The sequence below is a fragment of the Apium graveolens genome, chromosome 2 (genome assembly GCF_009905375.1).
Source record: "Apium graveolens cultivar Ventura chromosome 2, ASM990537v1, whole genome shotgun sequence".
NCBI lineage: Eukaryota > Viridiplantae > Streptophyta > Magnoliopsida > Apiales > Apiaceae > Apium > Apium graveolens.
This window is the reverse complement of record NC_133648.1, coordinates 315,969,903-315,995,824: the sequence shown is the minus strand read 5'-3', so window position 1 is coordinate 315,995,824 and position 25,922 is coordinate 315,969,903. Positions and strand designations below refer to the sequence as shown.

Here is a 25,922-nt window from a genome sequence, read left to right as displayed (position 1 = left end):
AAGACCCGATTTAGCCTTTGTTGTTCAATTGTTAAGTCAGTATATTCATCTGCCTAGAGACCCACATTATCAGGCTTTATTACACACGCTTCGTTATGTAAATCAAACAGCTGGTCAGGGCATTCAGCTACAGGCTTCTTCTTCTATTACTCTTCAGGCATTCTCTGACTCAGATTGGGCATCATGTCCAAACACCATAAAATCAGTGACCGGATATAGACACTTACTTGGAAAATCAGTGACCGGATATGTTCTTTTACTTGGTAATTCTCCTGTTTCGTGGAAGTCAAAGAAACATAGTACAATATCTCGATCCTCCTCAGAAGCCGAATACAGGGCAATGGCTCTTGCAGATGCAGAGGTTACTTGCATGGTTCGATTACTTGAAGAACTTGGGATTAAGAATCTGCAATCAGTTAAGCTTTACTGCGATAATCAATATGCTTTTCTCATAGCCAAGAATTCGGTTTTTCACGAACGCACCAAACATATTGAAATAGATTGTCACTTTACTCGTGACAAGGTATTAGAGGGCCTCCTTCAGCTTACTTATTTGCCAACACAGAATCAGCTTCCGAATATATTTACAAAGATTATTCTTTCTCCACATTTTCGGGAATTATTATCCAAATTAGGTTTGTATGATTCTTCTCATTCACCTCCCAACTTGAGGGGGATATTGGTGATATCCAGTCAACACAGAAGTCAAAGTTTGCTAAAACTAATAAAAGTCAAGGCTAATTATTTTGTTCTTAGTATATACATTTTTGTATAAACAGAGTTAGTAACAAACTCTCCCGTCAAATAGTTAGTTAGATCTTCTTCTCTTCTGTACTTTGTATATAAGCTTTGGTACTGCTCATCCGAGAAGTAGTAATGTAAATATTCATTTTTGTTCAATAAGAAACTTACTATTCACATATCACAGAAATTAATAGCGAATATTCTGAACGGATACAAATTTTTAGAATTTTTTTTGACAGCCCTACTTGACACCCCAATGCAATAGAATGATAATAAGAGTGTCAACCTAGTGTTGTTGCTCTGATTGAGTTTTTGTATCCCTTGAAACATTGGAGTTAATTGAACTCTCGTGGTTGAGGTTAAATCAATTACTCCCTCTGTCCCATTAGATTTTATAAATCACTTTTTGACACGTTTTTCAATACTCGTTTAAAATATAGTTTCATAATATATTTTTAAATTATTATTTTTTTGAATTAAAGTTTTATGTTTAAATTTTTATTCAAAAAAAATTGAAAAAAATATTATAAAACTATATTTTATAGAAGTCTCAAAACACGTGCAAACAGTGCACGTATATATCCGGATGAGACGGATCAAGTCAGGTCATGTCAGAGGTCATGTCCCGCAGTGTTGACAAGGAGGAGATGTTGTGTCACCACTTCCTTCCGAATTTGTCTGAATTCTTGACTGTTTACACCTCTTGTATATAATATTTACCCCGTGACATTACTCCTTGTATACCTACGATGCTGTACATCAGTACATGCAAGTTAATGCTGGCCAGCAATAGCAAATATGAATAATTGTAACCTATACACGTAATATTTATATATAAGTAGCGAGATCTCGACAGAAAATTAAAAACAAATAATCCAACAGCAAGAATTTTGTTGCAGAAATGGTGTTGAAGGTGAAGACAAAGGTTGACAATGATGAAGAAGAAGAAGAAGCAGCAACACCAGTAAGTCCCCTAGGACAATACCTCAACAGCTCCGTCTTGTCTCTCCCTCTCTACGCCATTCTCGAATTCGCGGTCCCCGTCGATGACTTACCCGCCGTCTATCTCATTCAACGCGATTTCTTACCCATCAACCCTCGTTTCTCGTCTATCATGGTATGTAACACATTGGTCGTTATGCTACTTATTCGATACGTGCACTTGCGTTAGTAATTGCAAAATCGATAACAATAAAAAAATTGTACACTAAATTTGAAATTTATCGAAGTTTCTTAAATTTTGGCTCAGCTAACACAAATTTTGTAACTTAGATTGATGATAAAAAGAACGGTGTAAAGAAATGGAAGCCGGTTGAAGTTAATGTGAATGATCATTACTTCGACCCTGAATTTCCCGAAGGATTGTCACCCGAAGAATACGAAGAGTTTCTTCATAAGTACATATCGAAATTAGGGCTTGAACAGCTTCCACAAAACAAGCCCTTATGGCAGATTCACAAATTCAAATATCCGACAAAAAATGCAGCTGGGAGTGTTATATTTAAGCTGCATCATTCACTAGGTGATGGCTATTCGCTTGTGGGAGCTCTTCTTTCTTGCTTACAAAGAGCTGACGATCCTTCCCTTCCGTTAACACTTCCTTCGCGACAATCCAGCACGAGGCCTAAGACGACTAACATTTCGTTGTTCAGAGCTGCTGCTCAGTTTTCATTCACTGTCATGACGAGTCTTTTGGATTTCGGACGGGCTATGTTAATGAGCAGCATTATGGAAGATGATTTTACTCCAATTAGGTCTTCCTCCGACGGAGTAGAGTTTCGTGCTGTGGCCATAGCTACCATGGCGTTTAGCATTGATCATATCAAGAAAATCAGCACAAATCTCAAAGTGGTAAATTTATTGCATATTTTCAAGTAATTATCCGTAACATTGCAGTGTAAACCTATGTTACCCGGACTCGGCTAGAAGTATCCGACATGGATACTTATTTAAGTATGGGAGTCAGAAATATTTTGAAAAATATACATGTTTTTAGTCTAAAATAAGTGTCCAAATCCGAGTGTCCTGAAGTGTCGAGTGTCCGACACGGGTACTCGAAGGTAAACTGAAGAGTTCGACTAAACTGATTTTGTGTTTATAATTTTGGATATCTAGACAATCAATGATGTGATGACCGGTGCAATACTACTGGGAGTTCGGATGTACATGGACGAAGAAGACAGCAAATCAAGCAGTGCAAATTCGACATTATTGTCCATGCTTAACACGAGAGACCTTCACGGCTACAAGTCCGTGAGTGAGATGCTTAAACCTAAGTCTACCATGCCATGGGGTAACCAATTTGCATTTCTGCATATGCCTATGCCCAAACTGAACGAAGCACACAATGCCCTTGATTTCGTGTTTCGAACACACCGAACTATCAAGCGACTCAAGACTAACTACGCTGCTTTCCTTACTGCTCAATTAATAGCTGTTTCACACAAACTTGTCGGCCCCGAGGTATGCTATATAAGTAGATTGATTCAATTGACTGAGGACACCAGGATCATATCTCGTATCTTAACATACATACATTTTAACTCTGTTACAGGCTACTTCGAAGTTGGTTTATAACACGATGAAGAACACGAGCATGACCATGAGCAATTTGATTGGACCGGTAGAGAAAATGACATTGGCTAACCATCCTATCAGCGGTCTTTATTTCACAGCTTCCGGCGTTCCACAGGTTGATACTAAGCTCACTATCACTATCATATAAACTGTTGAATATGAAATTTTCAAATTTTTCGATAATTTGTTATATGTGCAGAGTTTAACGGTGGGTCTGATAAGTTACGTGGGAACGTTAACGGCAACTATCGGAGCAGAAGAAGGGCTAATTGATCCGAACAAGTTGAAGAAATTCATTCAGAAAGCATATGACAACATATTTGAAGCTGCCATTCCTTGTCGTTGTTGAGTTTCTGTTCATGTTTGGTTTCCAAAATGTTAATGTGTAGTTTTAATCTGGGACTGGCTACTTTTGTTTAATATCTGAAAGTTATTATTCCGGGGCCTATCTAGTTAATTGGGAGACAGAGGAACGTCCGAATCATGGCCTTCTGTATTAATGCTATAAAAATGTTGCAACTTGTAGCACCCCTCGGCTTATCTATTAACACTTCATGACCTTCTATATATAGTAATGCTATTGAAGATGTCCAAGTATCACTAATACAAATTTATCAATAGATATATTGAATTTTAGCCGATATTAATTAGACATCGGAATTGTATGGGATCACGTTTAACATTTTTTTTGACTTCGAAAACCCCCACGATGACGCTTTTTTTGGTTGAATAATACAATCAGTTTCGTGATCGATAAATGCCATATTTTTTATAGTGCTTTTATTTAGGCGGCTTTTTCTAAGGTCGGTCTAATTGGGCATTTTAAATTTTGGCTTTGTTTTATTTTCTAACCCCCTTTGTGCTCAACATTCTGAATGGTAGATTCTCTTTGATAATATAACCAGCATTATTACTCGTGCAAGGCACGAGGTAATTTTATTTATTAAAGATATTGTTATTTTTAATATATTTTTAAGATATTTGCACTATTTCATACAATATTGTGTGTTTCATGTTATAAGGGTTAATTTAACGATGAATATCTTTAAATTTATATTATGCCACGAATACAAAGTTTAAAATGCACTATTACCATTGAAAATAATGGTTTTCTATCAGGTTTCAATAATTTTTTCAATTGGAGATACCAAAAATACTATAATGTTCATGTATAATATTTATTAAGATATGGGGGCAAAATAGGAAATTTTTTTACACGGTTGAACTCGAACTTCAAATTATTCGGCTCAAAAGGCTCACGAGTCTTATATACTTTTTTAATATAAATATATTTGTATGTAAATATTTAATATTTCATTTATATTTTATATATTTAATATACGCGATTTCGAGCATAACCTATCATATTTCAAGTTTTTGTCAATATTTGGTGAAATTTATTTAAGATTTCGAGCCGAACTTGAGGCGACCGGACTATTTACGATCCGAGTTTAAAGCTTGATTTATGATTCGGTTGAAACCGAGCTCGTGCTCGAGCCCGAATATTTTTAATCGAGTTCGAGCCTCAAAGTTTTCGACTCGGATCGACTTGATCATAGCCTTAATTGTTGTACACAACTATAAAGTTTGTATTTTAAAGTGAGTTAATTACACAAGTCTCGATAATTAATAAATTATTATTATATGGTAATATATTATCAACAAGTTAATATGATAACATAATATTAACAAGTTATTTATTTAATGGTTGTAATTTTTTTATAAATATGGTAATATATAATAATAAAGTATTATTATATGGTAATATATTATCAACAAGTTAATATGATAACATAATATCAACAAGTTATTTATTTAATGGTTGTAATTTTTTTATAAATAAAAAAAATTATAATCTTGTTCTTGTACATGAGTATGAAGTTTGTATATTGTAGTGAGCTAATTACGCAAGTCTTAGAATAATTTTATTCTATATCAATATTAATCTCTAGCTCAATTGATTGAAGGCACGTGTTTGGACATATGTGTCACGTGTTCAATTCTACAGGCCAACACTATTTTTTCATATTTATTCAAGTACGAGCACAAAATAGTAATTTTGAATTATATGTTTCTCCTAAAAAAATTGAGTCTATTGAATTTTTTATGACCCGAGATTCGAGTTTGAAATTTAAGGTTCGGTTGAAATTGAGTTCGTGCTTGAACCCGAACATTTTTGATCAAGTTCGAGCCTAACAGTTCTCGACTCGACTCGGATTGATTATATCCTTAGTTGTTACACGAGTATAAAGTTAGTATCTCGAAGCGAGTTAATTACCGGAGTCTCAATAATTATTAAATTCTTATTATACGATAAGATATTATTAACAAGTTAATATGATAATATATTATCAACAAGAAATTATTTATTTGATTTATAAATTAAAAAAATAATGATAATCCCATTGTGGCACATGAGTATAAAGTTATTATATTGTAATCAGCTAATTACCCAAGTCTTATAATAATTTTATCATGTATAAATATTGAATTATATAGGTTTAGTCACCCAAAATAAATAAAGAAGTATGTAACTCAATAATTGATGTTATCAAAATATAATCAAATGACCAATTATTTGCAAATTAAACACATCAACAACAACTTGAGCTAGAGACACTTTTTGTTAAACTTTTATAACATTAAGTATTGAGTTAGAACTTATTTATTTACACGAGGTGTCTTGTCTTATATTAAATTTTATATTTATTTTAATATTTATATAAAACATAATGATTTGAGACTTGATTAAATAACTCATTTCAATATGTTAACGTTACACTTATAATAAACATATGACTTCAACCAATTGAGCAAGCTTATTTGGTTAAATTTTGATAAAATCAAGTATTGAGTTACATACTTCTTTCTTTATTTTGGGTGACTAAACCTATATAATTCAATATTTATATAGAATAAAATTATTCTAAGACTTGGTTAATTAGTTGATTACAATATAATAACTTTACATTAATGTACAACAACGACATTATAATTTTTTTTAAAATTTAAACATTCACTAAATTACTTCTTGTTGATAATATATTATCATATTAACTTGTTGATAATATCTTACCATATAATAATAATTTATTAATTATCAAAAATCGGATAATTAACTCACATCGAGATACTAACTTTATACTCGTGTAACAACTAAGGGTGTATAATCAATCCGAGTTGAGTCGAAAACTGTCATGCTCGTACTTGATTAAAAATGTTCGGGTTCGAGCATGAACTCGAGTTCAACCGAACTTTAAATTTTAAACTCGAAATTCAGGTCGTAAAAAGTTCGATAGGGTCAAATTTTTTAGGAAAAACACATAATTCGAAATTAATATTTTGCGCCCTTATTTGAATAAATATGGAAAAATATTATTGACTTGTAGATTTGAAACTGTGACACCTATATCCAAACATTTGACTTCAATCGATTGAGCTAGAGGCTCATTTGATTATATTTTAATAACATCAAGTACCGAGTTATATATTTATTTCTTTATATTGGATGGCTGAACCTATATAATCTAATATTGATATATAATAAGATTATTTTAAGACTTGAGTAATTAGCTCACTACAATATACTAACTTTATACTCGTGTACAACCACGTGATTTTAATTATTTTTTTATTTATAAAAACATTACAAATATTAAATAAATAACTTGTTGATATTATGTTACCATATTAACTTATTGATAATATGTTACAATTTAATAATAGTTTAATAAATATTGAGACTTGGGTAATTAACTCACTTCGAAACACCAACTTTACAACAACTAAGGGTATAATCAAGCCGAGCTGAGTCGAAAACTTTCAGACGTGAATTCGATTAAAAATGTATGTGTTCGAGCACGAGCTCGGTTTCACCCGAATCTTAAATCAAGCATGAAACTCGAGTCGTAAATAGTCTGGTAGCCTCAAGTTCGGCTCGAAAACTTGAATCAATTTCACCAAATATTGACAAAAACTCGAAATATGATAGGTTGTGCTCGAATTCGACTCTAATAAATATATAAATTATTAATAAAATATTAAATATTTAGATAAAAATATATTTCTATTAAAAAATAATATCGGCTCGATAAGACTCGTGAACCTTATGAGCCGAGTAATTTGAAGTTCGAGTTCGACCGTGCAAAAAAATTTACTATTTTACCCCCATATTTTGATAAACATGACACCTAAACATTATAATATTTTTGGTATCTGCAGTTGAAAAAATCATTGAGACTTGATAGAAAACCATTATTTTTAATGGTAAGAGTGCACTCTAAACTTTACATTCGCGACACAATATAAATTTAAGGATGTTCGTCGTTACCGTAGTCCTTCTAACATGAATCACACAATATTGTATTAAACAACATGCAAATATCGTAAAAATACATAAAAATAGCATTTTTTTTATAAACAAAACTAGCCCGTGCCTTGCACGGGTAATAAAGCTAGTTTTATAAACTAATAACAAATTCAGCAAAAAAACATATTTGGAAATCGATAAATACTGAATGTAAGCATCGAGTAATGAATGGGTAAATCAATTTATAATATCCACAAAATTTGATAACAAATAAGCATGTATACAAATAATTATCAAATAGAAAAACATAGGAATAATAATAGATTACATTATCACAAAATTAAGCACCAATGGAATCGTAAAATCATAGGTATAATGTACAACTGAATCATACCACTTTAATATCAACTATTTATGGTTGTTGAGCTCAGCCCGAATTACGACCAGCTAAACCCTAATAATCGGTGACAGTGTCTATATCTCGTTGAAAAATTAAGATATAGCAGCCAGCACGAAGACTTTCTCCTGCAATCGATCGTTTAGCTGTCTTCATAGGTGGTAGGTCAGAACCTTCAATGCAAGTAATTTATGCCAAGACTTAATATGAACAGAGCCAATGTATTCCAGTAGCTAGTGTCTGCCAGATACTTATGAAAGATTTGTGCTGTTCGGGACAAATTAAAGATCTGCGCAATTATTCTCAAGGCTCAAAATGCTCTCGTTCAAGGGCAAGTCAGCAATATGTTATCGTGAGCTATATGTGCATGCCCTCAATTTATATACGTCACCCTTTTGTTAAAATTAAAATCAAATTATCTTTATTAAACATTAAAAGATGGTGAAGTTAAAGGGTGTGCAGTAAAAGTTTAAAATTATATAAAAAATATCTATTCTTTTCTTTTCTCTCGCGATTTTAACTCGGTAGTACAACAATTAATAGTATGTTTTATACGGACAAAACACCATATGCACAATTGATCAAATAATATTTAAAACTAATATTAGTTTGAAATTCAACTTTCAAATTTTGGTTATACTCCCTCCGTCCCGATTTATTTGTCCTGTTTGACTTTTTGTGGTCAAATTGATCCAATTTTGACCAAAAATTTCATATAATCTCTCAGTCTCACCCAATTGTTATCGTTTCTGATAGAGTGTCTAACACACATTTTAAGTTGAATACAAAGTATAATTCTATAACTTTTTATTAAAATTTTCTTTTTCTGAATAAAAATAGAATGTTTAAACTTTTAATTAAAAAAAGAAAATTTTTAAAAAAAGTTATGGAACTATATTTTCTATTCATCTTAAAATGCGTGTCGGACACTCCATTATAAACGATAACAATTGGGAGGGACGGAGGGAGTAGTAAATAGTCGAAAATAATTATAAAAATTATATAATTAGAAAGTACATGTAATTTACTTTAATATGCATTCTTCAGTTTTTCAAAATAATAAAAGATTAATATTTAATTGACGGTTAAAATTAGTCAATTTGATCATAAAAAGTCAAATATGACAGAAATTAGGACATAAATTGGGACACAACGAGTAACTTATGCATCACAGAAACCTGGCATCAACTGTAAAAATAATAGTGGTAGTTGCAATGGCTTGGATGAGAAAATAAAAGCAATCTCACCTAACAAATATTAACAGCGATTCCAGAGAATTGAATGGGTAACTCGTAACTACTAGCGACTCGGTTTTAATGCAATGTGTGTGAACTGTGAAAGCTTGTTCCTATTAATTGACATGCGATGCTTTCGTAATGTAACATGGTAAAAATACAATGGATTCATTAACAACAAATCAAGTACAACGAGCGACAGCATGATATGACAATACATTTGAAGCGGATTAAATATCAAGTAGCTGATTGAGTGCGTCAAAAAAACTCAAGAAAGTTATTCATTACAAATTTGACTCAAAGTGCTCATCAATTAACTTAATTTGACCACTCTGCTAAAATTGAAAATTTAAATTACGCAAAATTGAAAAATGGGGTATAACTCTTTTTGGATTTCAATATGTTTACTAAAACTTTCTATTTGGTTCTGGATTTCATTCTCCCTACTTTAGTTTTTTTGAGATTTTGAAAATTAAAAATGACCTACTTTAGTTTTTTTGAGATTTTGAAAATTAAAAATGAGATTTTATCATGATTCTGCGAGTCAAATAACAAGTTTTATTAATCATATTAAAGCCCGGAACGAGCCCTACCTCCTGTGTTAATATTTTTCAATTCTGACTAATTTTAATTTTTAACTTTAATGAAATGATCAAATTAAGTTATTTGATTATCACTTTGAGTTAAATTTGCAACGAGTGATCTACTTGAGTTTTTTGGACACAATCAGTCTCTTACTTGATATTTAACCCCAATTACAGTTAAGTTAGTAAGTTATTGTGCTAATGAGTGCACACGATTGTTGAAGTATACCTTATCACATAAATTTTGAGTTATAGTATAGGAGGGTGGTCAGGGCAAGCCATTATTGCAGCGATAACATTCCGCTAAATGTATTCATGAATCTTTGGTATAAATTCACAGGGTGTATTATTCTACATATTGAACGAAGTTTCAGCGACAAGGTATACCCGGAGGTGGGGAGGTATACAGGTAGGTTGCCAGGTATACTTGTAGGTTGCCGTTGCCGTTGCCGGTGATTATCTCCCTGTAGTATATGTTGAGGATGTGGAGCATCTCAAATCTGGACCAAGTTACAGATATTATGTACTTCCATTGTCCCCTATATAGAACGGAGTTCGACGTGCATTTTAAAATTTATTAAAATATAGTTCCATAAATTTTAAATAAAAACTTATTGTCTAAAGTTTTTTTTAAAAAAAAGAAATTTTAAAAAATAAATTACGGAACTGCATGTCCGACATTGAAAAAAAACTATATGCAATTGGGTCGGAGTAGTTGTTGCCAACATGCATGTGTACAAAACAACGAAGGCAGGTGGTTAGGGTTCAGCTTCATGTATATTCATGTGGAACTTATTTCTTAAATAATTGTTGTGACTAATTCTTTGAAAATGTGTTCTCTGTGTTGGTTGTCTTGTCTCAATGTACATGTAAATAGTCAAAGCTGTAACTTTTACAGGTTTATAATTTGTCAAGGAAGAAGAAGAATAGAAACAAGTACAGGTGCAGCAGCAATGAATGTAAATGTAGAGCTTAGTTGTACTTTCCTGACTCTAGAACATGTGATTGGTCATTGGTTTTAGGACATCTTTTGCATCACCTCCATTGTCATTAGTAGCCTATAGAGATCTATATCTAATGTAGCAGAATTCAATTCAGTTGCGTAAAATTTCAAAATGTATAAGATGACCTGTTATAATTAGTCAGCTAGCATTTATAATGTGATTCACTATTTTTATGATAAATGTGTGACCCGTTATCATAGAACACATGAATTGAAAAACTATTAAAGTCATAAAAACGATTCCGAAAACTGTTCACAAATATTTGATGTGTCGGGTGCATATTTTATAACTTTTCACACGATAAGATGGAACTCGTGTTTATATATATATGCGCTCATATATTAAAATTATTAAAATGTGACAAATATCATATTATGTTATTCATAAAATATTTTGAAAACAAATTTAAGACATTTAACAATACTCTACATAAATTGTGGACAATTTCGAAACGAAGTTTGCAACATTTTCTTTTACGAAAGAAATGTACGATGACATTCAAATTTTTAGATGATAGTGAAACCGAAACATGAACGCATTGTTGCAACATGTCTATGTATATTATCTATATTATTATGTCAAATACGTGTTAAGATATAGTAATATAGTATTATTATAGGAAAACGTGAGAATATGTAAAGAAATTGTGAGAGAGAAATTACAATATTATATGAAGATATTATTGATATGATTTATCCATTGCAAACATAATTGCTTTCTTCGCAGGGATGGGCAGTGATTCCGGTCTGACCGATCCCGCACCGATCCCCGTATTGAAATTGGCGGGGATTCAGGGATTTTTGCGGGTACGGGCCTGAAAATGGGGACGATTTCAGAAAAAATCGGAAAACAGGTCAGAGACGGTTTTTTATGTTTATCCGGCCCGATCTCCATCCCCAAGCCGAGTTTTTCTCGCTCTACAATATAGTTATATATTCTTATTTATCTTCAAGAAATATGTAAGTGCTACGAATAATTTGCATTTTCTATGTTGTTAGAGATTCTTTTAGATACTATATTTTTTAAAGTATAAGGTCAGAGTGAAGTACTGCAAACATACTTTGATTTTACATAAATATTCCACGTATCAAAAGACGAAATTATTAGAATTTGCAGTTTCATATTTTATTTTTGCTACTTTATTTCTATATATATTGCATAAAATAATTATTTAATAGAAATTTTGATTTAAATAAAATATCTCTGGTTACCCGCAGAGATCCCTGTTCCCCATTTGGGTTGGGGATGGGGAATAATATATAATACCCGACGGGGAATGGGCCAGGAACGGGGATTCGGTTTGAAGTCACGAGTCGGGGGCGGGAATAGTACTACCCGGCCCCGAAGTGACTCGACGCCCATCCCTATTTCTTCATCCTTATTTTTTAAATCAAGTATATTTATTATATCTTCCTTATTATTTGGGAATAACAAAAAAGATAACACCCAGTCACCACTGCAACTTGGTGATGATTGAATTAAAGTTGGCAGTTATAATTTGCAACAAAGATCAGAGTTCATTTTTTATTGTAATGGAATGGTTGAATAGAAAGCCAAAAGCACGACATCGATGAAGAATTTGCTGGCTGACATATGGACATCTTATTTGGACTAGGATGGAAAGTTAGTATGTAGATTTTAGGACAAAGGTAAGTATGATGTGAATACATCGGTCCCCTAATCGTGCAAAGAATAAGGACAATGATCATTTTCAAAGATCAAGATATGGAAGATTTTCAAGATGCAGGGGATACCTAACATCTATATTTTTTGGATTTCCAAGAACATAAGATCTGTCAATCGCTTATAATTGCTTTCAACCGCCACTGCAATAACCAAAATCACTATGTTCTCTAATTTCGCGTTCAAGGTGCATTGAATTTCGATAAGTCCTATGTGTATAAAATCACGGGTTAAGGTTTGTTTTAATAGATATTTACTTTATGCTATCAAATTTTTGTGTATTTAAAATTGCTACACTTATAATATTTTTTCAAATGCACATACAAGCCTGAGGTCTTTTGGGAAATAGCCTCGTCATTCTTTTGAATGAGGGGAAGGCTGCGTACGTCTTACACTCTCCAGACCCTACAATAAGTAGGAATACATGATATGTTTGGTTTGGTTTGGTATATTATTAATATGATTTGTTTTCTAGCATATTTATCATTATTTACGAATTTTGGTTATTCCCTTAAATAATTGCGGGTACAAAAAAAGTCAAACTTGCCAGAGTTAGGTGCTAGAATAACATAAAGAATGTTCGTACTATAAAAGAAAAAAAATGCTTTTGAGAACTTGAAACGAAGCACATGATTTCAGTTTAACAAAAATTGACATGAGCGAGTGATTTCATTTTAACAAAAATCTTAACTAGAGCGGCTGATTCCGCTTTAACAAAAATCGTAACAGGGGTGATATCAATAACCGAGATAATGACAAGAACAAGAGGACAAATACGAGGATGGAGAATAGATTTAAGTGATTGATTAAAGCGTACGACTTAGATTGAGAAAAATGATCCAAATGTCTGATTAAAGCGAATGATTCAGAACTATAAAATTGATTCCGGGAACTGATTGAAGCGGACAATTTTTTCGACAAACTCTTGATTTCAGTATCGTTGAGTTTGAGGGGAGTGTTAACATATATATTAATATATTATTATTATATAAAAATGTGAAAAGATATTAAGAGATTGTCAGAGATAAATTATAATATTATATGAAAATATGATTGATATGATTTATTCCTAACAAAATTTTGTAATCTATATATATTAAACTATTATAAATGAAAATGTATAACCTTTAGCGCATATTTATCATATTGAAAAGTTTGATAAGTTGTGTGTTTTTTGGTATATACTAAATTTACGTAATTGCCCTTTAAATTTTTTGTAAATTTTGATACATATTTTTTGTTACACGCTGAATTTGTGTATTTATTCTTAATTTTTTTTTAATTTTATATTAATTTATTGAAGTCAATCATTAGATTAATTCTATCAGTAAGCTGTATTATACATTCTGATAAATGCGTGATTTATATAACTTAACATCCTAACTTCAAAGCCCGCTAATCTTAATTAATTAGAAGGGATTGTTTAAAATTTAAGCCACATTTTAAGCAGGGATTATTTAAAATTTAAATCACATTCTGATACAATGTAATTCAGCATAGAGGAATGCTAGGTAATTAAAATCTCAAAATCGTTCTACAATATCAGGTGTTATGTTTTGATACCCAAACATTTACATCAATTTTTTCAATTAAAATATGATGTTTAATAATTAAACGTCATTTTGAAACTACTTTTTGACCCAATTTTAAAACTCCTACCCTGCTCTTCAGCAAATATGCTGCCAGCGATTGGATGGCAGTACTTTTCTGATTCTAGAAAGCGCGTGTGATTAATCATTTTTGCTCTTATAATTTACTCCCTCTCTCCCATTGAATTTCTACGTTACTTTTCGGGACGCTTTTCAATGCTCATTTAAAACATAACTCCACAATATATTTTTTTTCTGAATAAAAATTTCATGTTTAAACTTTTATTCAAAAAAAATAATTGATAAAAAAACATTATCAAACTATATTTTATAAAATTCTCGAAATACGTGCAAATAGTAAACGTATAGAATCAAACGGACGGACGGAGGTAGTAGTAAATTTAGCAGTGAAGTACATATTTAGAAACTCGTTTCGGGTGCAACAGGCTACTTAAGAAAACAGGTGAGCTATTTTAATTTTTAATGTACACTATGATTTATTCTATTTTTTTAGTGTAATTCATGAAAAAAAAGAGAAAAAATTATTTATGTATAAAAATATTGTTTTAATTTTAGTTGACTAGTAAATTGTGAATGCTCTTAAAATATTTGAGAGATTTAAATGAAAATTCAGGAATCGTGAACTTATACATAACCTACAGTGCTAGTCAAAAAATGTAGAAAAATTTAGGAATCATGAACTTAAACCCAACCTACACCTAGGACTCTAGTAAAAAAAAGTGGAAAAATTCAGAAATTGTGAACTTATACCAAACCTACACTCGGGCCAGGGAGTCAAAAAAAGTGAAACTCTTGTCACGTCTTAATTCAGAAACTCTCTCTCTGATGTGTACATACAAGATACATAAATTTTATTAATGAATTGAGGTGCAGATTCTTTGTTGAGTCTTGTTATATATGTGAATGAACCTTAATTTTATCCTGAAAACTTTAATATACCTAAGTGATTTTCTCTTTTATCATTTCATTACAGTTGTTAATTATAGTTTATTCTACTATTATTATTTAGATTTGAATATTTTATTTTTTATAGGTTATATATTTTTTCTTGTTTAAAAAGTTCTTTTTATTATTAAAAATTATATGCATCCATATAAAATAGTGCATTTTTTAAAACATGTGTATGTAAGCATACACAAGCCTAGGTTGACGGGAATGGGCTTCGGCCTAGGTTAGCCCGTTAGTTTAAGCATCCCTAAATTTTTGTCCTTGTTCCGTGGAGAAATTTTCTCGGTAATCAAGAGTACGGTTGTCAAAAAAATTCAAAAAATATGATATTTGTTGTCCGAAAAATTCGCATTCGTGTTTGAGAAAAAGCGGATATTATCCGTATCCGAAATAAAAGGGATATTATTCGTATTCGAATCCGGGATATTCGAGTCCGAAACTAAATACATATATGATATTTAAATTATATAAACATATAATTATAAAAAATTTAAAATATATTTTTTTAGTTTATATTGTGTAAATGCATTAAATAAATACATTATACAAATTTTATAAAATATAGGTCCCGTCAAGGTCCTATGCCCGGGCCGGAACCAGGCTGGGCTTTGACCGGGCCGGATTTGACCGGATTTTGATCAGATCGGGTCGGCCAGAATTTTGGGACCGAACTTTTTGTGCATCTCTGTCGGGATCCAATGATAATGATGACAACTATTGATGCAAAATCTTATAATTTTAGATCCATACATTACATGTGTGTATTCTTTATCTACCCATCTTAACCGAACAATTCACGGTATCCGCCGTGTTTCGATCTCAAATGTTTTCGCTCTTCTCCCCGTCATCAAAGTTTATATGTCTCGGAGTGAATTGGAGGGATAAAACAGATCGGCGGTTTGTGAATTGAAGACCACGAAGAATTGTAAAATACGTGTTTTGTTTAAATAAACTGGCACAATTCTATTCCCTGCGACCCTGGAATCGGATTAAAATATAGTTCCAGCTTGTACTTCCAATAGAACAAACTCGTTGCACAACAGATCACTTTGCAGCACAAATCCTCCTTGACATAAATTCACTTCTGAAATATTGTATAAATAAATCCCTCAACTCCGGACCTTGATAATAAACTCAACTTCAAACCTAAACCTTAAACTTTAATCCTGAAGTAATGACTGCATTGCAGAGTGCACTGGTCCTTGGTCCCAATAGCAATGGCACCTCAAGCTTCCACAGATATCATTGCACTAGACATTTTGCTTCAAATCTAGCTCCTTTGCTCAAATCACCACTGGCTTATCGAAATAAAAACATACCGAAGACGACGAGAACTACTACTACTACCACCACGACTGCAGTTTCTGCATATAAAGATTACAGTCTACATGAAGGTGGCTCTATGGCAACTACAATCAGGGCTCCTCCGGCCTCATCTGATCATCTTGAAAAGTTGCATGGTGCGGGGGGTATAGGAGTACTAGAGTTTCTTCGAGCCAAAAATTATTTTGTCACTGGTGCTACTGGATTTCTTGCCAAAGGTACGTAAAAATGTAGTTATAGTTCATCTAATACAGCTAATCTAAAGAATTTCATTTTTGATTTTATTAACTAAACGGAATTGTGTGACTATAATCTTCCAGTGTTGATCGAGAAGCTCTTACGGACGATGCCTGATGTGGGTAAGATTTATGTTCTGATTAGGGCAAAAGACCAGCAAGCCGCAGCAGAAAGATTGAAGAATGAAGTACGTACATTTTTACTGCACATTGTTTCTGTAAAGCACTTGGTGACACGAATTTAATGCCATGTCTAATTTGATATTTATTTATGTCATTAGATCATTGATTCGGATTTATTCAAGTCGCTAGAGTGCTCGCATGGGAAATCCTATAAAGCATTCATGCTGGACAAGCTTATTCCTGTAGCTGGTGATGTTTGTAAATCTGAAATTGGAATTGAAAGTGATTTAACTGCTGAGATTGCGCAGGTTGTCAATGTAATTGTTAATTCATCAGCCAACACAACGTTCGACGAAAGGTTTCTAATTGATCAAATTTATGCATTGTTATACATCTTAATATCATGTGATTTGTGATTATCTGCACTATATTTCATTCATATCTGGGGATTACTTTGTGAAAAAGGTACGATGTTGCTATAAACACAAACACAAGAGGACCTTGTCGGGTTTTAAGCTTCGCCAAGAAGTGCAAAAATCTATGCCTCTTCCTCCATGTATCCACTGGTAAGTACACTATTAAATTATACACAAGGTGTGAATTAGGCTAAAGAAAAAGAGCCTATATTTTGGATTGACCTGCAATATGATTTTGTTTTGGCAGCGTATGTCAATGGGGAGAGATCAAGCATAATTCAGGAGACACCGATACAAATGGGACAGAGATTGAGGAGCCAAGTCTACACGAATGAAGTTGACATTGAAGCTGAATTGAGTATAGCTTTGCAATCAAAGGAGGCCTCTCAAGTGAAAACAACTCCTTTGATGAAAGATTTGGGATTGCAGAGGTCATCCCTTGATAATATCTATTACTCTGTCCATTTATTTATAATAGGTTTAGTTTACTCATCTCAATTAACATGTACAATATGCAGGGCAAAGCTACATGGATGGCAAAACACTTACTCATTTACTAAGGCCATGGGTGAGATGTTGATCACCAAACAAAGAGAAAATATACCAGTAGTAATCGTTCGTCCTAGCGTTGTTGAGAGTTCCTATAGGGAGCCTTTCCCAGGTTGGATTGAAGGAAATAGGTACTTATGTAGTTCTAATCACTTCTTGAGTTCTTGGCTTCCCTTTCAATATAGTGTCTAGTAATTAAGGGCAGATATATGAATTTTGACTCAATAACATTCTCATTTGTACCTCTTCCTTTCTTCTTGTTACTAGAATGATTGACCCCTTAATGTTGTTCTATGGGAAAGGCCAGCTCCCCGGAATTTTAGCAAATCCCAATGCAGTCGTTGACATTGTAAGTGAAAGAGTTCTGGAAAACTTCCCGTTTATGTATCTAGAGAGTCAATAATTGTCTGAGATTATGAGTAGTTTATACTTAAGTATGAATTCAGGTTAGTCCTACACAACTTGTTTACAACTGATAATAAGTGTGTATGTTTAAAGGTACCCGTGGACATCGTTGTCAATACTGTTTTGGTTGCTATGGCAAAGCATGGTAGAGAAGCAAAGCCAGAATTGAATGTGTATCATGCAGCTTCGTCTGTCTCAAATCCAATACGTTTTCACGATTTTTTCAAGTATAGTTGTGAGCACTTCAAGTCTTCGCCATTGATGGATCGAGATGGAAAGCAGATTAGGATTACAGATATGAAGTTTTTAAGTTCTCTGTCTGATTTCTCATCTTACATTTCATCAGAGATAATTCAACAGAATGGCCTAAGGGATCATCAAGCAGTGCCAGATGAGAAGCATTTTGTAAAAATTAAGACCAAATGTGAAAAGCTAGAAACACTTCTTTTGCATATGGCTCAGATTTATGAACCTTACATGTTTTTCACTAGCAGGTCAGATTCTCTTTCAACCTAGGCAACTACAGACTTTTCCTAATCAATTCACGAAAGTTCTATCTCAATATTATAGAATGAATCTTTAATACTGCATTTTTCTAATTGTCAGGTTTGATAATGCTAAAGTGAAAGTACTGATGAAGATGATGTCTGTTGAAGAGAAGAAGCTGTTTGAATGCGACGTTGGGATCATAGACTGGAAGGAATATGTATGCAACATCCACATTCCAGGATTTCGCACTTACGTCTTGAAGGGAAAGTAAACTAGGAACACCAGGATGATTCAGAAATAGTACAGTGACAAAGCCTCATTTCTCCCTTCTCTGTCCATGGTTCGCGAATGTGATAAACCAGGACAAGCTTATATGTTACTACCATATTAATTTTTTCCACTGCTAAGAATATGCTTTCTAGAGTCTATAATCAAGAACTCATTGTAATTGAGCTCTTCAAGTTTTGTTGTTCTTCCAGCACAAGAGGTGGCAACACGTTATGCTAACAGACATATTCATCTTGATGTAAAACCTTCAAAAATCAAAAACAATGTCTTTACCTATCGCAAGTAAAAAAGAAAATCTTATGAATCGGGTTAAATATCAAGTAAGTGACTAACTGCGTCCAAAAAACTCAAGTAGGTTACTCATTGCAAATTTGACTCAAAATGATCATCAAATAACTTAATTTGATCACTTCGTTATAGTCAAAAACTGAAATTAGCCAAAATCAAAAAAAAGTTAACGCGGGAGGGTAGGGGTCATTTTGGGCTTCAATATGGTTATTAAAACTTGTTTTTTGACTCACAAAATCATGATGAAATCTCGTTTTTAATCTTCAAAGTTTTAAAAATAGCTCAAGTTAGGAGAAATAAAGCCAGATTTCAACATGATTCTGTGAGCCAAATAGAAAGTTTTAGTAACCATATTGAAGTCCAAAACGAGCTCTACCATTCTATTTTACCATTTTTCAGTTTTGGGTAATTTCAATTTTTGACTTTATCGAAATGATCAAATTAAATGAATTAATGATCACTTTGAGTCAAATTTGCAATGAATGACCTATTTAAGTTATTTGGACGTAATCAGTCACCTACTTGATTTTTAACCCCTTATGAATCTAAGTTAGGATTATAGAGGTTGCTGCATTTCATAGGGAACATTACTCCCTTGAAACATACGATCAGAGATAAAAATAGGATGCTCGTGCTAGACAATGAGCCACCCCATTTGCAGATCGTTTAAAAGAAAATAAAGACACATCTGACAATGTCTCTAGTATACACAAACATTCTTCCACCACCACCTCAAAGTATGACTCCATAGTTCAATGAGTAACAAAGAATCAGACTCAATATAACAGGACGTCCACACAGTTGCTGCTTACTCCAACTTAGCGCCTCCTTTAAGCCAGTGGCCGAACCAAGATCACAAAGCAGGTGGGGTCAAAATGAATTCTCGCTAATTTTTAGAATTTAGACGGTGCTTTAAGTAAAACTTCTACTGATTCTCAACTAAAAATTGTGACTTTATGAAAAGTTTTTATTGACATTTTCAGTTTAGCCGGGGCTTCGGCCTAGGTTAGCCCGGTTGGTTCAGCCTTTGTCGATAGCCTTAGCCACAGCTAGTGCTGTAATTCGAGTCGGGCGGCTCACGAGCTTGCCCGGCTCGAACTCGTTTAAGTGGGCTCGACTCGGCTCGTTTAGTTAAACGAGCCGAGTTCGGGCAGAAGTTCCGGCTCGTTTAATTACCCGAGTCGGCTCGACTCGACTCGTGAAATTAAACGAGCCGAGTTCGGGTAGAGTTTTTGGCTCGATTAAATGTAAAATTAAATGAACGGGCTCGCCCGACTCGTTAAAACCGGCTCGTTTAGGGCTCGCCCGACTCGTTAAAACCGGCTCGTTTAGCTAAACGAGCTGGGTCGACTCGACTCGTGGAATTAAACGAGTCGAGTTCGGGTAAGGTTTAGGCTCGATTAGTTAAACGAGCCGGCTCGGCTCGGCTCGACTCGATTAATCTCGGCTCGAATTATGTCCGGCTCGAAACTCGGCTCACTCGGCCCGAATTACGGCCCTAGCCACCGCTCTGCAACATGCACGAGTCCTTGCAAAAACACCGTTTGAGTCTCTGGCTACAAAAGCAAAACTGTAGCGTCCTGTTTCAGCGAACATAGCAGCATCCGTATTAATAGTGATTTAGTCTGAAGTTGGTTTTCTCCACTTTTCAAGACCATCTCCTGGGATATGCGACTCCATAGTGGCTGAACCACAGAGGGTGAGAGAATGTTTGAGATTCCCTGAACTCGAAAAAATAATTTAGGAAGACTTAATTATACATTAGCACCCTCAGAGAAAAAAGATGGAATTTATATAGGAAAAAATTTAAGCATCCCTAAATTTTTGTCCTTGTCCTGCAACTGCTACATGGAGACATTTTCTCACTAATCTAGGATAGGGTTGTCAAAAAAATTCGAAAAATATGATATTTGTTGTCAGAAAAATTCGTATTCGCATTCGAGAAAAAGGGGATATTATCCGTATCCGAAATAAAACGAATATTATTCGTATTGGAATCCGGGATATTCGAACCCGAAACTAAATACATATATGATATTTAAATTATATAAACATATAATTATATAAAATTTAAAATATATTTTTTTAGTTTATATTGTGTAAATGCATTAAATAAATACATTATACAAATTTTATATAATTGTACCCTTACTTTATACATATATAAATATATCATTTGTGTTTAATTGTAAAAAATGTTCTAAAATTATCGTCAATACGTAAGGCCATAAAAAATTCAAAAAATCCGATATTCTTCCGAAATATTCGCATTCGTATCCGAGAAAAAACGGATATTATCCGTATCCGAAATAAAATTGATATTATCCGTATTCGAATCCGACAATTGCGGATGCGGATACGGTTACAGATATAGGCAGATCTGTATCTGAATTATCAGTTTGACAGTCCTAGCCTTAATCAAGAGTTACACTCGCTAATTTTAAAAAAAAAAAGAAGATGTTTTTAGGAAAAAAATGCTTTTAATAAATTGTTCTTTTATTTATGTTTTACATAATAAATAATATTTTATGTTCGGCGAAAAGGTGATAGGCTGACATAATAACGCCATAGTTGCCATAGTTGCGAAAAGGTGATAGGCTGGCATATTTCTAGTATTTCTCCTGAAAAGATGGAGTGAGGTCCCAGAAAGAGCTGTTCGTGAACCGAACCGTTCGCGAACAAGCTCGATCTCGTCTGGTTAAAGGCTCGATCCGGCTCGATTCGTAGGGCTCGAGCTCGAACTTAAACATAAAAATGTGTTCGTTAGGAAAACGAGCTCGAACCGAGCTTTTGGCATGTTCGGCCGAGCTCGACTCGGCTCGGTTCGGCTCGAACTCGACTCAGTTCGGCTAGAAAAAAATTAAAAAAAATATTTTAATTTTTATATATTTGATTATTATGAATTTTATTCAGATTTTTAATAAATATTTTAAAATTATTGAACCATATGAATGTCAAAATATATATTTTAGTAATTTGAAAAAAAATTAGATATTAAAAATAAAAATTTTAACAAGTGAATTGACTACTACTTGTAACTAGTATTTATTCCCTGATTGGTGTTGTGATTTTTTTAAAATTATTTATAAATGATCCAACCGTACGGATGCCAAGATCTATATATTTAAGTGATATAATTAAAAATTTAGAAAAAATAAATATATTTGGTTTGCTATTTTAATAGTCAACCAGTAGTTTGACCAGTACTTCTATTTAGTCCTATATTGATGTATCGATTTTTTAAAAAAATATTTATGAATGATCCAACCGTACTTATGTCAAGATCTATATGTTTTAATGATAAGACAAAATTTTTACAAAAAAAAAGTATTTTGTTTGTTATTTTAACAATCAACCAACGGTTTGAATAATACTTATAACTAATGTTTAGTCTCATATGTAATATATAATAGATGATGTCAAAGAATTATGCCTCAGAAGAATGTCAAAGATTACTGGAGCTAATAATATCATCAACATCTATGATCTGAGTATATCAGAAGATCAGAAGAGTTGAAGGCAGCAGGCAAGAGCAGAATATCATAGGATGGAAGATTTCTGAATATAAAAGCTGACTCTTTGTCAAGTTACATGATAGGGATGTTAGCTAGATATCCTAAGCCAGATTTGCTGAAACTAATAGAGGCTCTAACTGACACCCTCATCCTAGAAGAATTGGAAATACTTGTGTAAATTAAGAACATAATTGAGAAAGAATCAGACAGCTCAGTCTTTACTTAATTATTGTAAACTGTCAAATATTCATTGTACAAGTGTTGTATCAGCTTTTGTATTATTTTATTTTCATTCTTTAACTTGGGGTTAGTCTTGTTAACAGGCATGAATTTGTGATAAGCAATCTTCTCACAAATTGGGGGAGATTGTTGTGCAAGACATGCCTGTATTATAACAAGACTAAGTCATACTGACAACCCTAAGATTAGTTGTATTGTAACCTTAATCTGTAATTCATACTTGTAATATTTAATGTCTGTAAAATGTAAATGGAGCAGACTGGAGCATTTTTCTCTAAACAGTGTCAAGCCTAAGAATTCTATCTGGAAGAAGATCAAGAAGATCATGCCTCAGAAGAATTATGAAGAAGCTTGGAGTTGAATAAATCTGTTTGGTGTAAAACATTCTAAGTCAAGATCTCTACAAGTCACAGAATTAGTGTTATAGAGAAATCATTCGAGAACTCCAGAATGACTTATCGAGAAGTCATTTAAACTCCAGAGAGTACCGACGGATGAATAACATCTACCTGACGGATGAGCAATATCTACTCGACGGATGAGCAATGTCTACCCGACGGTTAAGCAATATATACTTGACGGATGAGCAATGTCTACCCGACGGATAAGCAACATCCATCGGGTGTAGAGAACTCAGGAATTGCTATTGGAGATATCAATAAGTTAGATACCCATTTGAGAACTCAGAGATATCGACAAGTATACATTCATTAGAGAACTCTGAGTTATCGATAAGCCAAAGTCCATTAGAGAACTCTGAGTTATCGATAAACCAAAATTCACTAGAGAACTCAGAGTTATCGATAAGTCAAGTTAACAATGAAGTTTCAGAGATAGCGACAAGCCAACATGCCTATCGAGATGTCGAGTTCTCTACAACTTAATTGGAGATCTCGAAGTGAAGAAATTTCTCTAAGTACAGAATTGCAGAACAGTTCAATATCCAAGGTTACAAATCAACAAACAATTCACACAGCTGGATTGACAAGTCTACAAAAAGCAGCTTGAGAGATGTGCAAGATCAATGACAAAGATTAACTGACAGAGGAGATTAAAGTAATCACGGGATGCTAAAGATATGCTAAGCCAGAAATGGAAGATTTGTTTTTCTATATATAGAAATGACAAGTGACAGTTTAGAAAAGCTAATAGCATGTTTATTATCCACTGTGTAAACCAGCAGTTAACTGAGTTATAAAGTTAACACTGGTCCTCTAGTTAAGCAGAACAATAAGAATAGAAAATTTGTGTGTTCTCTCTCAAGAAACAAGCTAAGTTCTAAAACAAGAACTTAGAGATTTTGTAGCAAAACACTGCTTGATTTTTAATATAAAATTAAGTGAGTTTTGAAGATCTTTGTTTTACATATTTGCACAGTTATTTATGTTTAACATCCATTCTACTAAATCATTAACAACTACCAACTGCTAAAGCCTAAGTCGATCGAAAATCAAACAATTAAGCCAAAACACATTCACCCCCCCTCTATGTTGTATTCATACCTAACAAGTGGTATCAGAGCAAAATCTGAAAGTAAACAGATTATATCTTGGAAAAATGAATACACAGAAAATCAGTAGTATCAAGATTTCTCCCTTTGATAAGGCCAATTACACTTTATGGAAAAAAATGTTGTTGTTTATAAGAATCGCCAATCATCTTTACATTGGTATCCTCAAGAATGGGCCCTTCACTCCTGTAGTTAGAGTTGAGGAAACCACGGATGGAGATATGGTTATTCCAGCTCATTATGCTCCCAAGGATCCTTCTGAGTATACTAAACCTGAAAGAGTGAAAGTTTCCCTAGACAATGCTTTGCAACTGATACTAATTGAGTCACTTGACAATGTAATGTATAATAACATTGTCAACTGTGACACTTCTAAACAGATCTGGGAAAAGATTGAAATACTTTGTGAAGGAACTGAGGAGGTTAGGTCAAATCAAAGAAGGATATTGATTTCCCAGTATGAGGGTTTTATGGCTAAACCAAAAGAGAGTATTAATGATGTGTTTGAAAGGTTTAATAAGCTAATAAATGACTTGCAGCTTCATGATAAATTTTATGATGTCGAAGAAGTGAATTTGAAGTTCTTGCTTACTCTCCCTGATCACTTGGAACAAAAAATCTCTGCAATTAGAGAAGGAAGGGATCTGAGTAGAATCACACTGGAAGTGCTCTATGGGGTTCTGAAAACTTATGAGCTTGAAATGATTCAAAAGAAGTCATTAAGGGCTGGTCAAGGATATGTAATGGATGGCTCAAGTGCACTGATTGTGAATGATGGCCAGACTTCTAATGATGAGCAAAGATCCCCAACTCCAACAATTTCTACAAGTGAGAAAAGAGTCAATGACACTGAAGAGCAAGTCATACTGGAATGGGATGAAGAAGATGAGTTCTACACTCTTGATGAGCTTGATGAGCTAGACAAATCAATGGCTTACTTGGCTAGAAAATTCTCTAATATTAGAGTAAAGAAACCAAGATTTTTCAAGAGCAAAGGACAGTCCTTCAACAAAGACATCAGCTGGAAAGGAAAAGGGAAGTACACTCCTGATGGCAAAACTGGCTACAAAACTGGATCTGTTGATAGATCAAAAATAAGGTGCTTTAACTGTGATGAGTTGGGCCATTTTGCTACAGAATGTAGGAAAACCAAGAAGGCAAAGAAAGGCAAAGCCTATCTTGAATTGGAAGCAAAGTATGATGCTCTTCTAAAGAAGCAACAATGGAAAGCTTATATTGCTGAGGGCAAGAGCTGGGATGATTCAGATAATGATGAAGATGAAGTAGTTGGAAACTATGCATTCATGGCCTTGGAGCAAGGATTTTCTTCATCATCTAAATCACAGGTACCAACTCTTACCACAATTGATTTAAATGTGAGTCAATATAAGGAAACTGTTGAAAAGATGAGCACAGAAATGTTCCACATTCATACAAGCATGGTTGCTG

At 33.4% G+C, this 25,922-nt stretch overlaps 2 protein-coding genes across 2 annotated transcripts; both read left to right on the top strand.

Moving 5' to 3' along the window:
* The first annotated feature begins 1,505 nt into the window (after positions 1-1,505).
* On the top strand, positions 1,506-3,908 carry LOC141708863 (wax ester synthase/diacylglycerol acyltransferase 4-like). The gene is made up of 5 exons (XM_074512674.1): positions 1,506-1,861; positions 2,017-2,595; positions 2,860-3,207; positions 3,299-3,436; positions 3,521-3,908. Exons 1-5 carry the CDS (start codon positions 1,646-1,648, stop codon positions 3,668-3,670), a joined length of 1,431 nt encoding a protein of 476 aa, XP_074368775.1. The 5' UTR covers positions 1,506-1,645; the 3' UTR covers positions 3,671-3,908.
* Positions 3,909-15,865: 11,957 nt separating this feature from the next.
* LOC141708861 (fatty acyl-CoA reductase 2, chloroplastic-like) lies at positions 15,866-19,220 on the top strand. Its single transcript, XM_074512671.1, has 9 exons — positions 15,866-16,632; positions 16,735-16,838; positions 16,932-17,131; positions 17,239-17,339; positions 17,437-17,620; positions 17,708-17,869; positions 18,006-18,087; positions 18,237-18,637; positions 18,750-19,220. Exons 1-9 carry the CDS (start codon positions 16,266-16,268, stop codon positions 18,901-18,903), a joined length of 1,755 nt encoding a protein of 584 aa, XP_074368772.1. The 5' UTR covers positions 15,866-16,265; the 3' UTR covers positions 18,904-19,220.
* Positions 19,221-25,922: the final 6,702 nt, after the last annotated feature.